Genomic DNA, 16,573 nt, shown 5'->3' with positions numbered 1-16,573 from the left:
TCCATTAATAATGATCAACTTAGGCATCTACGAACCTAACATTTTCCCTTTAATTTTTCACAGATGACAATGTTCAGCAATTATAGAAAAATCAAAACACACATCTTCAACGACAAACTCAAAAATCGTTCAAATCATGGATCAATTATCAAATCAAAGCCAAATAACAACAAAGAGTCTTGAGTCTAATACGTACACATTACATCAAAAACTAATATTCAGATTCCACATTTCTTCTTCTCAAATGTTTACATACTACTACAGAGAGCAAGAGAGAATGATAATAAGAGAAGAGAGAACAGTACCAGAGATATCATCTTCAAATGTCTAAGTTCTCCAACTGAATGTTACTCTTAAGAGGCACGTAATCTCCAAGATACCCACCAAGATGATCATACAAAGCAGTCTTATCGATGGTCTGATGATGATAACTCTTGCAAACGTAGTAAAACACACTCTGAACAAGCAAACCCACAAGATTAACCATCACAAGAACACCAACTAGCAAACCACCAACCAAAGTCCTAGTGAAAGTTCCATACTTCCCTCCACCATGAACCACAACAGCTCCAAAGACAACTCCAATCAACCCACAGAGCAAAAGGTAAACAAAAACTAAACCCATAGCCATCTTAGTCTTCCCTTTAAGCAACTCATAAGCTTTCCTCATAGCTGCAAGTCCATAAACCGGTTCAAGAACAGAGATCACACTACCTAAATGCCATAAAGCAGTGAAAAACACATGAACACCAAAGTAGAGAACAGAGATAATGATTCCAGCTACAATAGCTAAGCCAACACTGTTCAGATCAAGAGCAACGAGGAGAATCACAAGGAAGACAAAGAACACAGCGTTGTAACCAAACATCAACAGAGCAACCCAAAGGAAAGTGAAGAAGAGACGTTTAAAGACTTTGGGAATCGCTGAGAGAGTCGAGGAGAAAGAAACTGGCTTCCCTGTGTAGAGAGAAGCGACGGTGAAGACAACAGCAGCGGTGGAGAGGAGAGAGAAGGCGAAGAGGAAGATCAAGTAGCTGAACTGGAAGATCAAGAGAACGGTCCAATCGTGACGTGAGCGATCTGAGTTCGGTGGGTCGGATTTGTCGAGTTTGGCTAGGATTGGTTGAGTGAAGAGGGAGTGAGCGAGGATGGCGAAGGAGAGAGGGAAGATTAAAGATAAGGTTATGAGGTAGAAGGTTCTTGGAGATCGTTTCTTGATTGAGATTGATTCTTGAAGTAGTTGAGGGATGGTCAAGAACTGAAGCTCTTCTGGTTGGAGATCCATGTTTGGTGAGTTTCTTTGATCGTAGAGGGAGAGGGAGAGATGAAGGATCACCGACGGGTCAATTTGGAAATCTGAGAAAAGATGAGATTATTTAGTTTCTTTCTTTGTTTGGTGTTGTTAATATCAAGAAATGAGGATAAAGACTTTGTTGGAAACTTCTGGGAAACTCTTAAAAACACGTTTAAGTTTTTGACTAGTTTGTATTGTACCAAATCTTTTTCTTTTTTTTTGGTAATTAAGTTTTGAAATAATATTTTGGAAATATTACACACTTTTTAATTTAAGGAATAATAATATATGTAGTTTGGTCAAGTTTTATGAGCACAACTCTTTGTGCATGATCTCTGAGACGCAAAATCATGAATCAGGGCTTGAAGACTTTTTTTTTTTTTTTTTTTTTTTTTTTTTGGTTTTAATTCTTGGTAAGACTTTTCATTTTTGTAATACCAACTATTGTAATATATTTTTAGTTAATTTTTAACTATGTATATTATTTATGTACGTATTAACAATATTTTAAGTTTAAGGAATGCAAACACGATTTAACTTCAACGACATAAAAAAAAAAAAAAAAAAACTTCAACGACATATCAGAAATGTTGTGATCTGATATATTAAAATTGTGATGGTTTGGTATTTCGATCGTATGTGTGGTTATACTACTACTATCTATGTGCTTCCATATTATAATAGGAACAAGTTTCTAGAAAGAGCAAACAGAGAAATTAATTAACGATCTTAAAGTTTTGAATTGATAAATGCCTAATAGGTTTTGAATGTTATGAATTACACTTTATTTTACAGGTTTTTATTTTATTTACAGATTTTAAATTTTAGAAAAAAAAGAGTAATTAATTCAAGGAATAATGGTTACTTCTACAGTTCTACTGAATCGGAGGTGCAGAGAAGTCACATGGACCGATGGTCCCAACTGTTAAATGTCGATATCAACTTTATAATTTCAGGATTCAAACATATTAAACATCAATTTGGATATTTAATAAACTGCAACAATATTTTTGAGATTATTATTGAACTTATAGCTTCTTTTTTTGGTTTAGTTGAATTTTTAACTTTAGTAAAGTCTTTACGTAAGGAAAATAGAACTAACAGTCAAATGTTGGTGTATAGGCACTAATCCTATACAGTACACACATATACATGTAACACTTTTATTTAATTATACTTTCAAATTTCAATACCGTATAAATAAATCTAAATGGATAAATCCTAATTGGTTATATACTTATATATATACTTTCAACTTTTGTTTTGCTTTACTTAAACTTTTAAACGTTGTACAAAGAACTGTAACAAGTGCACAAGACCGGCCGGTCTAATTAATTGAACATGTTCAAAATACCATTCTTATTTGATGAGTCTCCCAAACCGGGTTAGATCAAAGTACCATTTAGTAATTGCCTTCGAATTTTAATTGATCACCTATAGACAATAACTTAAAAAAACACTTGTAACATCAAAAAGGTTCCGTAAATATCACATATATACATAGAAAGTAGCAGTACGACTATATATAAACAGCATCAATCGTTCCATCTCAAGGTTTCATTGACTAAAAAGAAAAAGGAAACCACCTTTCTTCTCTTTTCTCTTTCTCTCTCGTTTAGCATTCTCATGAAATTAGAATTTTAGAAAGATAGATCGATGAGGAAAGGTAAGACAGTGATAAAAAGGATAGAGGATAAGATAAGGAGGCAAGTGACATTCGCAAAGAGAAGAAAGAGTTTGATAAAGAAGCACATGAACTCTCTGTTCTGTGTGATGTCCCCCTTGGTCTCATCATCTTCTCTTACTCCAACAAGCTCTATGATTTCTGCTCAAACTCCACCAGGTTTCATTTATATATTTTCACTAATATGTATATAATTGTAGACTCATACATGTGTACGTGTTTTTGTTTTGGTGGAACAAACAAGAAAATGAATCCTCTTTTTTATAAAATAGACAAAATTTTTGAGTTTCTTGATGTTATCATCATCACTTGGTTTCATTGTAGTGTTGCATCTTCTATTTTTTATGTGCACTCTTACGCTAGTTTGAAGTGTATTCAATAATTTTGTTTTTCTATAACATATTACATATATATAATTGATATTTTACCGAATTTATATGCTTCCTTGGCTTGATTTTGAACTTTTTTTTATATAAAAAATTCAATCAATGAATTAAGAGATCGTTTTCTAATATTTAGCCATGTCTCAGGGTTTAGTTCTAAGGAAAGCTATGATCTTTTTAATGTTGATCCAAAAAAGTTTCCTTGTTAATGAATATAAAAAAAATAACACATCATTATTAACAATTTTCTGTATTCCATTACTTAATTTCCTAATTTTTTATTTTGTTTTTTACAACATATCATCAGCATGGAGAATCTCATCATGAGATACCAAAAGGAGAAAGAAGTTGGTCATACCTCTGCAGATCACAGTTTCCACCCTGCAGTAATTAATTTTCTTCCAGTTCCATGAATTATTATTAATTATCTTCACATGCTAAAATTCTTATAGGATAAATATTAATAATAAAAATTAAATTTCTTATAAACATATATAGGATCAGTGTTCAAACTGTGACAAGACAAAGGAATCAATGATGAGAGAGATCGAGAATCTTAAGATGAATCTTCAGTTGTACGATGGACATGGCTTGAATCTCTTAACCTACAACGAGCTCCTTCAGTTTGAACTCCATCTCGAATCATCTCTTCAACATGCCCTACAACGAGCTCCTTCAGTTTGAACTCCATCTCGAATCATCTCTTCAACATGCCCGAGCTCGTAAGGTATATATTTATACACACACACTCTATAAATGACATCCCCTATATAATAAAACGGGAGTACACAACATTATTTTATAGACTATATAATTTTAATAAGTCGGTTATAAATAGGTTATACATTAATTGGTTATAAGTTAAATAGTGGATGCAACTTTAATTTATTTCTGAAAATCTTAAAGACAATATTCTAAAGAATCATTTGATATCATCTAACTTACCATATTAATTTCGTTTATTAAATTATATTTTATAAAAAATTATAATATAAATAAAATGAATTTCAACTCGTGCTCTAGCACGGGTCTTAATCTAGTTTATTTATTAAATGAAAAGTATGTCTAAAGTACAGATTTTGGTGAAAATTGAACCCGTACTTAAAGTTTAAACACAACATAACACACTCTATATATAGATTTGTCTTTTGTTAGAATGGTTTTACTAATTTTAAAGTAAATGGTTCTAAACTCTTGTGTTTATTAAAGGGAATTATGCAGTGTGAGTTTACGCAACAACAAACAAACAAGCTTAAGGGAAAGGGAAAGGTTAGTTCTTGTCATTGGTAATATAATTCCCTCTGAACTAAATCTGATAATAGTCATTGTTTAACATTCGAAGGTTTATTATAATATAAATAACCATATATTTTCAAATGTTCTCATTACATTTTTTTTTAATTTTTTCTATAGGAAACAATATTCATGGATGATGAAACCCAACATTTTCCCGATCCGGTACATGCATGCCTTTGCGTGTGTATAATATAAGAAATATATCATGTCTTCATTTTGTATATGTGTATGTTATTGTAAGCTTTTTAATTAATATAAATGTCGAAAACTAAAAAAAAAAAACTCTTTATTTTTGCACTTTATTATGAAGGGGCAAGGAGGAAGCTCTTGGGAGCATCTGATGTGGCAAGCAGAGAGACAGATGATGACTTGTCAAAGACAAAACGATGATGATGACGTCACACGCCAGCAACTGCAAGTGAAGGAGGAGTTCCTTTTTGACGGTGAGGAAGAACAACAACAACAACCCACCGGTGCTCTTCGGCTCCTCCAGCTGCCACAGCCATCATCATCATCACAACCACCCCTAAACCAAGGCCCATATAACTACTACTAGTCTACCTCTCATTCTCATAGTTATCAAACTCTCTCATAGTCATAGGCTCATGAAATTACGAATGGACCCGGTCTGATTTGGTATGATTCGGTTATTGATATCAGACAGTTAATTTCCGGTTATTAACCAACAAACACATTGAAATTTCGGGTTGGTTTAAGGAAATGTTTCTCTGTTTTTTTTTTTTTTTTTTTGTTTTGTCAAAAGGAAATGTTTCTCTGTTTAATTACCGTATTTACGACTCCATGCCACTACTGTAAACTAGATATTATTACACTTCATTGCCACTGCCCACTGGACTCTCCAATTAAACAAAAGTGTCTGGAGAAACCAAATCAACCTAAAATTCCGATGAACCGGAAAAAAACTCGACGACACCGTCTTCCCTCGAGACCGACGGAGAATAGACAAGGAGACAACGAAAATTCCACACAGTCAGAAGGTAAATCAAAATGTCCCGACATCGATTCATCTAAAAAGTAACATCTGATCATTTCCATTTTCCAGTTCCGATTCGTGCAGCAATGAACCAAATCGAAGATCCTCCAAACCCTAATCTACCGGAACGTCTCTTACCAGTCGATAGCTACTCCGACGGAGCACGTCTTAACATATACTCGAGACCGGAGTACCTCGGTACAATCGCTACACTTCTCAAAGGATCTAAAGAATGGGAACGAATCAAGAATTCACAATTCGGTAAAATCTTCGAACTCCCTGTAGCTCGATGCTCACATTCAGGTAAACTGTTACACGGTCTGCTCTCCCGACAGCTCGTAACCGAAAAGAAACACGAGATGTGGTTCGTATTCGGTGGACACCCAATTCGTTTCTCTATGAGAGAGTTTCAAATCGTGACTGGTCTCCGTTGCGGTGAGTTACCAACGCAAGATGAGGTAGACAAGCATAAGGATCAGTACTTGTCTGTGTGGCATAGGCTGTTCGGAAATAAAACCATGGTTACGGTCGCAGATGTGTTGGATATGTTGTTACAGAACGATAAAACGACAGAGAAGAAGAAGCAGTTCTCGTCTTGGAAAAAGCTTTGTCTTGCTCTCATTGTGATTGTTGATGGTGTTGTTGTATGCCATGACCAAAGCTTTGTTAGTCCTGAGTTTGTGGAGATGTTGAATGATATTGACTACTTTTTGGATTACCCCTGGGGGAGGTTAGCTTTTACCGCGACCATTCGTCGTTTCGGGCCGCCTGAGGATGCGACTAATCCTATAGGGAAGCTTAAGAAGCGTCTGAAACAGAAGACGAGTGCGTGTTACGGTTTTCCTCTAGCGCTACAGCTACAAGCTCTTGAATCCATTCCGGTTATATTGGAGAGGATAAAAGATCCGATGGATCTTCGTAACTTCACTGAGAGGTCAGCTGAAGGGTTGTCATGCGCAGTTCTGCTTCATGAGAGTAAATTACGCAACGCTGAGGTTGATGACAAGGTTAGCTAACCCTTCATTCTAAAATAGATAACTATTATATATCATGTTGTAACACATTGTTTTGCTTAATGTAATGTAGCTTGTGGTATCACACACATTGGATCCTAAGGGAACTATTAACGAAACAGAGTTGGTTTGGGAAACAGAGGTTTCTGATCCTAAGGTGGATTTCATGTTGAAACTGATCAATGAGGGACATGTTTTCAAACCGTTTGAATGGCCAGTCTTGAAAGCAGCAAATCAAGAGGTCAATATTCAAGAAAAGCCTATTCTAGATAAGGCGAAGCCTAAACATTTTACTAGGTGTTCTATGAAGGAGAAGGAAGTTGTCAAGCCTCCTCCTACTACCATCCATAAACAAACTTCTCAGAAAAAACCAACGGCCAAAGTTCATGTTAGCGGAGAAAGTAACGACCCGGGGTACGTCACGCTTGCTCACTTGGATGACATGAAGGAGTGGATAATGAAACAGAATGAAGACCTTAGAAACAAGATTAAGGAGGACGTTACAGAACTTGTTGGTTCCAAATCACATTCTCAAGAGGACACACCCGAAGGAGGACAATCTAATCTGCGCCGATCAAACAGGCTTAACAACACCAACTGTATGGAAAAGATGGCTAACACTGATGCAACCCCTACAGAAACTCGAAAACGCAAACGGGTAGAGGTTCATTCCATATTAACTAGAAGTGAGTCAGCAGGTGACATTGAAGGTGGAGAGGATGTTCAGTCTCTAGGGACACAGGCTAGGGAAGGTGGAGAGGGTGTACAGAGTCTATGGAATGAAGGAAATGCGCAAAGCCCCGGTACATTTGATCAGTATGATGATTATGGAGATGCTCTGAAGATCACTCAAGAAGATGATTTGATGCAGGAAATTAACGACTCTGTAAGTGTTGTTACGTTCTTACATCCCATTCCCATAACTTTATCTGATTCCTCTATGTCTCCCTTTACATCTCACATCTCACTTATGATTATAATTATATATTCAATTTCTTGTAGGATCACTGTCCAAATTGTGTGAAGACGAAAGAATCAATGATGAGAGAGATAGATAATCTTAAACTGAGTCTTCAATTGTACCAAGGACATAGCCTGAATCATTTAAACTACGACGAGCTCCTTCGTTTTGAGCTCCAACTTGAATCTTCTCTCCATAATGCTCGAACTCGTAAGGTATATAATATACACACTCTATATTATATACCTCAATGTTTTGCCAAAAAAAAAGACGACTCAATGATGAACAACAGTTCTATAAACATACACATATCCCAACTTTTACAGTTTCAATGGTTCATGTTTCTTTTTTATTAATTATGTAGTTTGAGTTCATGCGGCAGCAGCAAGACAAACATAAGGAAAAGGGAAAGGTGAGTTCTTGGCAATGGTTTATAATCTGATGATAGCTAATATATTAATAAAGTTTTGAAGCTTTATAATGTATAACCATTTTTTAACTGTTTGTATATCTGTTTAATAGGAAATACTCATGGATGAAGAAAGCACACATTTTACCAATCCGGTACGTGCCTTGTGTCAAAGGCAAGAAGATGATGACATCATGCACCGGCAAGTGAAGAAGGAGTTCCCTTCTTACGGTGAGGAACCCACCGGCGTTCGTCACCTCCCCCAGCTGCCACAACCATCACAACCAGCCCCACGACTAGGCCCATAACTGATGCAGCGATCTCTCTGTCTAGCTAATAATCAGATAATAACTTAAGCAATTCGACCCGGTTTGGTTTGGTTAGGTTGATACCAGCCTACAAGACAGCTACTTAGTATATATATCCGGTTATTGTCTTTGCTGACTTCTAATGGACATTGACCATGCTTTGAGGTTCAACAACAACAAAAAAACTCTTATCCTCATGAAAGTTGTAGTATCGCAATTCACAACTTCGTAGTATAAACCGTTCCTTAGCTTTTTTTTTTTTTTTCATTTTTCTTCTCCAACTGCTTTCCTTCTTTTGTTTTCTCTTCAAGTATTTTAGTGTCTATTAAATTTAGAAACAGAAGCTCATTTGCCTCGATTAGATGAGTATTCTTCTTCTTTTTTTTTGTCAACGATTAGATGAGTATTCTTTTGTGGTAAAAGTAGATAAAGCTTGTAGACCTGTTACTTAAAGATATATATATATATATATATATATATACTTTTTGAAATAAAATGTTAAATTAGATTCAAAAGAAAAATAGAAATTTTTGCATATCAACTGTTTTTGAACTTTTAAGGAGAGGAAGAAATTTGTCTAAAATATATATTTTGATTTTTGATAAAACTACGATAAGAAAAAAGAATCTGGCAACCGTTGAACTGTTTTAAACTCTTTTAGACCATATAAATCCCAAACAAGTTGATTAAATAAAAAAAAACTTATCATCTAAGTCAAAGATTATTGAATTGTTTTAACATCTCTTATCTCTATATATATAAAAGAGAAGTACAAATTCAAAAATTACCAAAAATTTCCAAAAATGTCATTCAATTAGTTACGAAGGAGAGTGTTTATTGAAATTGATAGGGGTAATTTTGTCAGAAATCAGCAATGGACATTACCTGACCCGTTCAAAACAAGGATTCACGTCCTTTCACTTATAACCCGGTTTGTATGTAATTGTTGGGCTTCGACTCCAATATCTTTGGTCTCTACGGAATCCAAAAAAGCCCTTCGGATTATTTGTTTCAAATATAATCGAAATTAATCAGAAAATCTTCAAAACTTAATCATCGCAACAATTACCTGAATCATCGCTAAATCAAATTTCTAAAAGTCAAAATTTCCAATATTTTATGAATATTTCAAATAGATTATATTTTTGTTTTAGTATTAATATCCTTTACATATAAAAATTGAAAATTAATCCATTTACAATTAACCTATTTATAAGTATTGGAAATTAACCTATTTTCTTAAAAGAATCATTATGTAAATAAAAAATTCAAGTTTAAATTTAAAAAGAATTTCATTTATCTATTTATTTATTTAATTTTGTTCTAGTTATAATATTTTAAAACTAAATTTTTTTATCAACGAAGTTAATATTATGTTATGTTATTAACTATTTAAATTATTTATTTTAATCATATATAAAAATAATAATTAAAATTTATATGAATAATTTGTAATTAGAAAAGTTAAACTCTATTATAGAGTAAAAATAGAGTTCTTCTATATATAAAGTAAAATATAGCAATCTCTATTTTAGAAGTAAATCTAAAAGTGGATTGTAATATATTTTACTCTAAAATAGAGTATAAAGACGAATATAGAAGTGGGTTGGAGATGCTCTAAATACCGTATTCTAAAACTTCATCTTACAATAACATCGAGAGCGGATATAAACATGCGCCAATAACATCAATATATATATATATATATATATATATATATATATCAACTATTTTGTTTTCACTTATTATGTTCTCACTCAAGGATCACAAGCTTCATGTTACTGATTAATTTATGTTCAGTCATCCACTCCTCAAGGATCAGGTGCTCCAGGTCTTTGTTTCTTTATATATATTTTTACTCACCATGTACAGTTAACACATCAGTTTCAAATATTGTATGTGTTTAATTAACTATAACTTTTGTTTTGTGTATTGGTATGTATATACATTATGTGATCGCATATTTGAACAGCACACTGAAGATTTAAGGAACAAAAGCCACAATGAGTGTGGGGCACCCAAAAATTGCTCAAGTCCGCTAGTTTTGGCTCGTCTCGAGTTCATACAAGACAGGCGATATGAACACCATCGAGGCCTGATGGCAGGTTAGATTTTAGTGAGATTTCTAGCTGGTAACTATTTGTTATACCAGTTTTATTTTAATTAAAACTTATGTATGTGAATGACTAAAACTAGAATTGTTGTTTTCTTACTTTCTAATTCAGGTTTATTCCAAACTATACTCAAAGTCTCAGACTACCAGCCGAGACTCTTCATTTTCTGGACAGTAAATATATGATATGTTTCTTTTTCACTTCAATTTTTACGACCAAACTATAAAAAAAAAAATTCTAAAAAACTAATGCATGATACTTTCTTTTTTGTTTTGCGGATAGATGCATACACTCGTGATAGATTCATAACCTTCGATAACCTGGTTTTATACAAACCAGTGGCAATGCCTTAAGGCGCCATCTCTCCTTAAACTGAAGTCATTACAATCCACATATGGAAGGTTAGAATGTTTCATTTTATTTTGTTTGTTATGTAACTATGTTTATGTAACAAACTAGGATTTCACCCGCGGTACACCGCTGAACTAAATTATAAATTATTGTATTATAAATAATAATTTTTAATTTATTTAGTTTTCAAATTCTCAATTAATTAACTTTTGTCTAATTAATTAGAATTTTGTTTAGATTTTTTTTCTTCTTCCTACGTTTTATAAAGTTTATAACTTAATTATATTAAATTTGTTATTAGATAGCATATAAAATTCTAGATTTGTTTTGTTCTCTAGAATTAAACAGAGGTATATGCCTATATAGTATGTTAGTGTATATTTTTATTTGTATTTTTTTTTTATGGGAATATTAAGAATGTGTTATAGTATGTGTAATATTTTGTAGTTCATATACTAAATAATTTATAAGTTAATTTTCAAAACTATGATTACAAATCTATAGTATATATGAGATAAACTAATAGTTTTAGTATTGGTTTTATAGTTCAAACCTGTCTTGCAAGGCAGATCAGGCAACATGTTCAAAGATTTTTAATCTGCAAAACTCATCATACGAAACCCGTGAAAATAAAAATTAGTTTTAAATACGTTGAGATCAAAAATCTCGGCCACAGATCCTTCTCCAAGATCGAAAATCAATTTGTTTATTGATTAGGCCGATTGTTTAGGAAATTTATGTATGGAAAAAATATTGCTTTGTAAAATTGGAAACTTAATATTAATTAAATTAATTATAAACTTAATATTTAATGTTAAAGAAAGTGGTTCCGATAGTTTTGGAAATTTATTTAGGATGGGAAATATTGTTTTCAAAAATAGAAACTTAATATTAATTAATTAAATGGAAAACAAATTAATAACTAAAGCCAATGGCATGCTTGTAAATACTGTATGTATGAACTTCAGATTTTTTTTTCATAAATGTCTCTAAAAAATTATATATAGATGTTGGACCTAAACCTTGGACATTGGTGAGTATGCCTGAACAGCAGCACCGTACTTATGTCTGCTGGTTATTGGCCAACTGAGCTGTTCTTATTTTTGAAATACTAAAGTTTGACTAGTTTTGTGAAAAATATGAAATTAGGTTTAGTTCTTTAGTTCAAAAAAAAAAAAAAAAAAAAGGTTTAGTTCTTGTTCTATTTCTTTGGTTTACAGAAAGGCGGACCTATCAATGAAACTGAATGACATTGTTTCACAATTTAACCCCAACATAATATAGCAAAAAAATAGCAAAACATAAGGAAAAATAAATCAAAATATAGTTTTTTTAAAGGTGATAAAAAGTGATAAATAATAGAAATGATATATAGAGAAAAATACATTTAACTACTAATGACAAAAAAATATATAACAATATACATAACTTCTATTTATAACGGTGATCCTAAACAATTTAAAAGTAATGTGCAATAACCAAAGACTAAGGCCTCAAATAATTTTGGGTTTTGAAGTAGTTTTTGGTTTTAGTTTTTGCAATAATCTATTTTGTAGTCATTCATGATTTTGAAAAACAAATTTTACAAGAAAACGTGGAATCTAATTTTTGAGTGTTTTGACAGTTTTTCAACAAACAAAAAAGCAAAATCCATATTTCTTTTCCGTTAAAACCATGGATCACTATTTAGTTTTCTATTTTTTTTTTTGACATAATACATCAACATAAAACCCATAACAAAACAAACTGCCATTCAAGTAAAAAAAAAAAACTAAATTCTACACCAAAAATTAAAAACCAAAGAATTCAAAGTTTTAAAACCAAAAGCCATTTTAAAACTGCAAACATCCATGGTCTAAATGACTTTGGTTTAGACCAAATTTTCTCATATGAAACCACTAATAAAAGACATAAGTCACATGCATGTCTTTGAAAAGAATTAAAGAGAAATTTGTTCTTCAATTTTTACACATATGAGCAGACTATTATTGACCTTTATAAGTTTGAACTTGTCGTTTTGTCAGTATTATGATTCTATTAGACATATTGTTTTATAGACTGCTCACAAATTTCTGTGTATTCAGTACTTCTTTTGGTAAACTACATCTTCTAAATTCAAATCAGAGATAATCACATTATTCATCTAATAAAGGGTTTGCATTTGGTTAAAGTAAAATTGAATTGTTACAAACGGAAAGCCTTCTACCAAGTAACTTCTTTTTACAACCCAAAAAAAGAAAACAAATACAGTAAAGTTCTAAACTTAGGTCACTTAGTTTTCAGAAACCAACGAGCTCAGACAAAGAAGTTTCTGAGGTTCTTTCTGAATCTTTGGTAGTTGAGACGGTCCAAGGATGAAGATATCTGATTTGACGTTGTGAGCACCTGAAGCACGTTTGCTAGTCTAGTTTTAATGTTCAGATTGACCTGCTTCTCAATCAGTTCGTTTCCCAATCCCTAGAGGTAGCAGTGTAGCACAGACTGTTAAGTTACTGCGGTTTAAGACACAGAAACTCGGTTTACGTTTTTTGAAGACACAGATACTGACCTGGTAAAGGTTTAGTTCACAGAGAATAAGAGGGAACAAGGCATCTGCTGCTGTACTGACTAGGTCGGTACTGTAACAAGTAACCGGTAAAAACACTTAAAGCAGCCCATCCGAGAGCGGTTTTGAGTAAATGTATAGATACTTCGGAGAGAAACACTCTCAAACCATATAAAATGTTGATAATTATTTCTAACAATGAAGAGAAACTCGACTACAGTTGGAAATGGAAGCTATCTAATCTCTAGGAACTCACAACTGGATAAATCTGACCATGGTAAAAACTCATAAACCATATAAGACAGGATTGGAGTTGACAATTTTGGAGCTCGTTTCGTTGGCCTCAAATTCTTTGGTTTAACAAGATTGAATGTTTTCTTCTTAACCTGGTGGCCATTTCAACTGTCGGCCTCCGAGGACGTGCAGATGAAGATGGTAAACAGATTGGCCTGGATGAGAGGAAGTTAATTCAGTTAAGTGTATGATGATGATGATGATGTTTGATTGGATGGAAAAGAAAAGACTTACAGGCTTCAACACCGTTGTTGATAACCACACGGAACCCGTCGAGGATGCCTTCTTTCTCAGCAACAATCTTTGACGCGTGTAGAAGTTGGCCAAGAACATCAACGTGTCTTGGTTCAGCCTGCGATAGCGTTTTAGGGATTAAATAAGTTCAGGTATCTGTTCCACCAAAAGAAAAACTTAAAAACTCTTTTTTCATATGATTTTTTCATGACTTGTTCCTCTTGTTATCGGTCTACTACGAACACAGGCAGGCAAAAATAAAACACACTGGCATAATACTAGTCATTACTCGTTACAGAACACAATCATATCTTCCTCTTCTATGCTGCTGAATGTTTAAAATCTAGAAAGAGACTCACATTGCCAAGCATGGTCAAGCCATCTCTCAACTTGGGGATAACCAAAACATGAACAGGAGCCTGTGGGTTTATTTCTCTGAATGCCAAAACGTTCTCATCTTCATAGACAATGTCTGATGGAATCTCTTTCGCTATAATCTTGTCAAATCTAAAAACCACAAAATATGAAGACAGGATAATTTCAACTCCACGATTTCATAATTCAGATGTAAAAATCTCAATGCGACGTGAACGACAAATCAAAAAATAAGAGAAACCATACATGGTCGGAGCTCCAGTGTCAGCAACAGCAGCCGCAGATTTTGCGGCCGCCTCTTCATTATGAGCAGCACGAGTAGAGGAAATGAATCTACCCAATCGATTAAACCAAAATCAGCTCAGATTCCAATAATCCACATAACACACAAATCTCACCTTGTCGAATGAGTATGAGGAAGAACCCTAATCAATTCTCCAGTGGAGAAGCAAATTCTCGAAGTCGCTCTCACAGATTGAGCAACTCTCCCCGCCGTAGAGAAGTTTCTGAAAACACGAACAACTTCAATCGCTGTTAGCAAATTCAACACAACCACCAATTCGAGAGAGATAGAGAGTTTTACCGAAGCAGCAACATAGAAGAGGAAGTGACAGCCATTGAAGAAGCTCTCTGCTTCGTTAACCGTTTCGATCAGAGACCCCTTTTCTTCTGAACATTTTTTTTTTAAACAAACGACGTCGTAGTTTAGAGTTATCAGTATACGACGTCGTACTTAAACTTTACATTTCGTTCACTAAAATTAGTTTTAGAGATTGAGAGGGAGAGAAGGTGACGGCGACAATGGCGAATTTGATGATGAGATTACCAATTGGCTCGAGGAGCTTCTCCGTTTCAGCTTCTTCATCCAACAACGGTAACGATCAAACTCACTAATCCATTTTACACAGTAGTTTATTAAAAACTAAGCTTCAAGCTAAACCTTAAGTCTCTGTGTTTTTTTATAAAAAAATTGATTATCAGGATCGCCGCCGGTGATCGGAGGATCAAGCGGCGGTGTAGGTCCGATGATAGTGGAATTACCGTTGGAGAAGATACGGAGACCGTTGATGAGAACTAGATCCAATGATCAGAACAAAGTGAAGGAGCTTATGGATAGTATCAGTGTAATCGGTCTTCAAGTTCCGGTGAAGTAACTCTTTATTTGACTTAAAGATTTTCAGCTTTGATCTTTTTATTATGATTGTGTTTTTTGTTTAAGAAAGTTTTGAGTTTTTGATTTGCAACTAGTCTGTAAATTAAAGAATAAAAAACGTTTGTGTTTGTTTTTACTTTTTAGTTACCAACTTTGAAATAATAATAAATTAGTATAGTTCTCAATCTGAGATGTATAAATTGCTAGGTGGCAGAAGCTTATTGACGGACACATATGATCACGTCGTTGATTTGGTTTTGTTTGGTTAACGAATCTTATTCACAAGCTAATTGTCAAACCAAAAAAAGACGAGTGGGGGTTTATTTTTCTCATCACACTTAAAGTCTAATTATCTTTTTTGATTTCAATCATGGGAGACATTAAAACATAATCACGTTTCAATGGACCCAATTATTAAATTATTTACGTCAATTATAACAACAAAAACAAGAAAAACAATTAATGGAGTTATCATAGACTCATAGCACATTCTACTTGATTTTTTTTTTTCTTTTTCTTTTTTGGGTTTATATTATGAAGAGACATATCAACTCTTATTAGTCTCTTACTAATGCCTTCGTTTAAAAATTAAAACTAACATATCTTACATGCGTCAAAGTAATGTGGATTTTAAATTTTCCAATATTGTTTCTAAGAAAAAATGCATGTGTGAATTTTATGCTACTATATATTTACGTACGTACAACTGGAAATGTTCAATTGATATAGTTTAGTATGTAAAACACAAAACAAAAGACAGTAGAGATGACAAAAGACAACACACTACACAAGACAACTCCATCTTCCAACCAATCTTGTCATGCCCAACGTCCATTTATTACTACTTGTTAGCACATCCATTAATACACACATTTTTTTTGTTTTTTTGTCACACCAATTGATACCCTTGTTGTATCCGAATTGATTAGTTACGACATAAGTAAAATAATATATCAAATTAATTCTAAATATTTAAAAATTTACAATTCACTTTCGTGATATTAACATTGTAATTTTCTATATGAGATTTCAAAATATAAATATAAAAACATGAGCACAAACGTATACATTTGTTGTACTCTATCGTAATCCTAATATAGTTCTTGTTTTGTTGATATATATATATATATATATATATATATATAACATTATATCAGTATATGTG

General features: G+C 33.2%; 4 protein-coding genes and 1 pseudogene across 4 annotated transcripts; 3 read left to right on the top strand and 2 right to left on the bottom strand.

Moving 5' to 3' along the window:
• Window positions 1-125: 125 nt before the first annotated feature.
• On the bottom strand, window positions 126-1,490 carry LOC104741705 (uncharacterized). The gene has a single exon (XM_010462610.2). The coding sequence runs from the start codon at window positions 1,283-1,285 to the stop codon at window positions 320-322; it is 966 nt and encodes a 321-aa protein (XP_010460912.1). The 5' UTR covers window positions 1,286-1,490; the 3' UTR covers window positions 126-319.
• A 1,396-nt stretch (window positions 1,491-2,886) lies between these two features.
• LOC147928234 (agamous-like MADS-box protein AGL63) lies at window positions 2,887-5,325 on the top strand (annotated as a pseudogene).
• A 69-nt stretch (window positions 5,326-5,394) lies between these two features.
• On the top strand, window positions 5,395-8,539 carry LOC104741704 (uncharacterized). The gene is made up of 6 exons (XM_019236007.2): window positions 5,395-5,655; window positions 5,721-6,658; window positions 6,738-7,550; window positions 7,667-7,840; window positions 7,990-8,037; window positions 8,148-8,539. The coding sequence occupies exons 1-6, from the start codon at window positions 5,424-5,426 to the stop codon at window positions 8,340-8,342; spliced, it is 2,400 nt and encodes a 799-aa protein (XP_019091552.2). The 5' UTR covers window positions 5,395-5,423; the 3' UTR covers window positions 8,343-8,539.
• Window positions 8,540-13,475: 4,936 nt separating this feature from the next.
• Window positions 13,476-14,979, bottom strand: LOC104741703 (14 kDa zinc-binding protein). The gene is made up of 6 exons (XM_010462609.2): window positions 14,839-14,979; window positions 14,654-14,761; window positions 14,502-14,588; window positions 14,240-14,387; window positions 13,881-13,998; window positions 13,476-13,801 (listed from the first exon to the last, which is right to left on the bottom strand). Exons 1-6 carry the CDS (start codon window positions 14,871-14,873, stop codon window positions 13,734-13,736), a joined length of 564 nt encoding a protein of 187 aa, XP_010460911.1. The 5' UTR covers window positions 14,874-14,979; the 3' UTR covers window positions 13,476-13,733.
• Window positions 14,980-14,989: 10 nt separating this feature from the next.
• On the top strand, window positions 14,990-15,593 carry LOC104741702 (sulfiredoxin, chloroplastic/mitochondrial-like). The gene is made up of 2 exons (XM_010462608.3): window positions 14,990-15,129; window positions 15,237-15,593. Exons 1-2 carry the CDS (start codon window positions 15,057-15,059, stop codon window positions 15,407-15,409), a joined length of 246 nt encoding a protein of 81 aa, XP_010460910.1. The 5' UTR covers window positions 14,990-15,056; the 3' UTR covers window positions 15,410-15,593.
• The last annotated feature ends 980 nt before the right edge of the window (window positions 15,594-16,573 follow it).

This window comes from Camelina sativa, chromosome 14, assembly GCF_030686135.1.
Source record: "Camelina sativa cultivar CO46 ecotype springtype chromosome 14, ASM3068613v1".
In the NCBI taxonomy this organism is placed as follows: Eukaryota; Viridiplantae; Streptophyta; class Magnoliopsida; order Brassicales; family Brassicaceae; genus Camelina; species Camelina sativa.
This window is presented reverse-complemented; position numbering and strand designations above follow the sequence as displayed.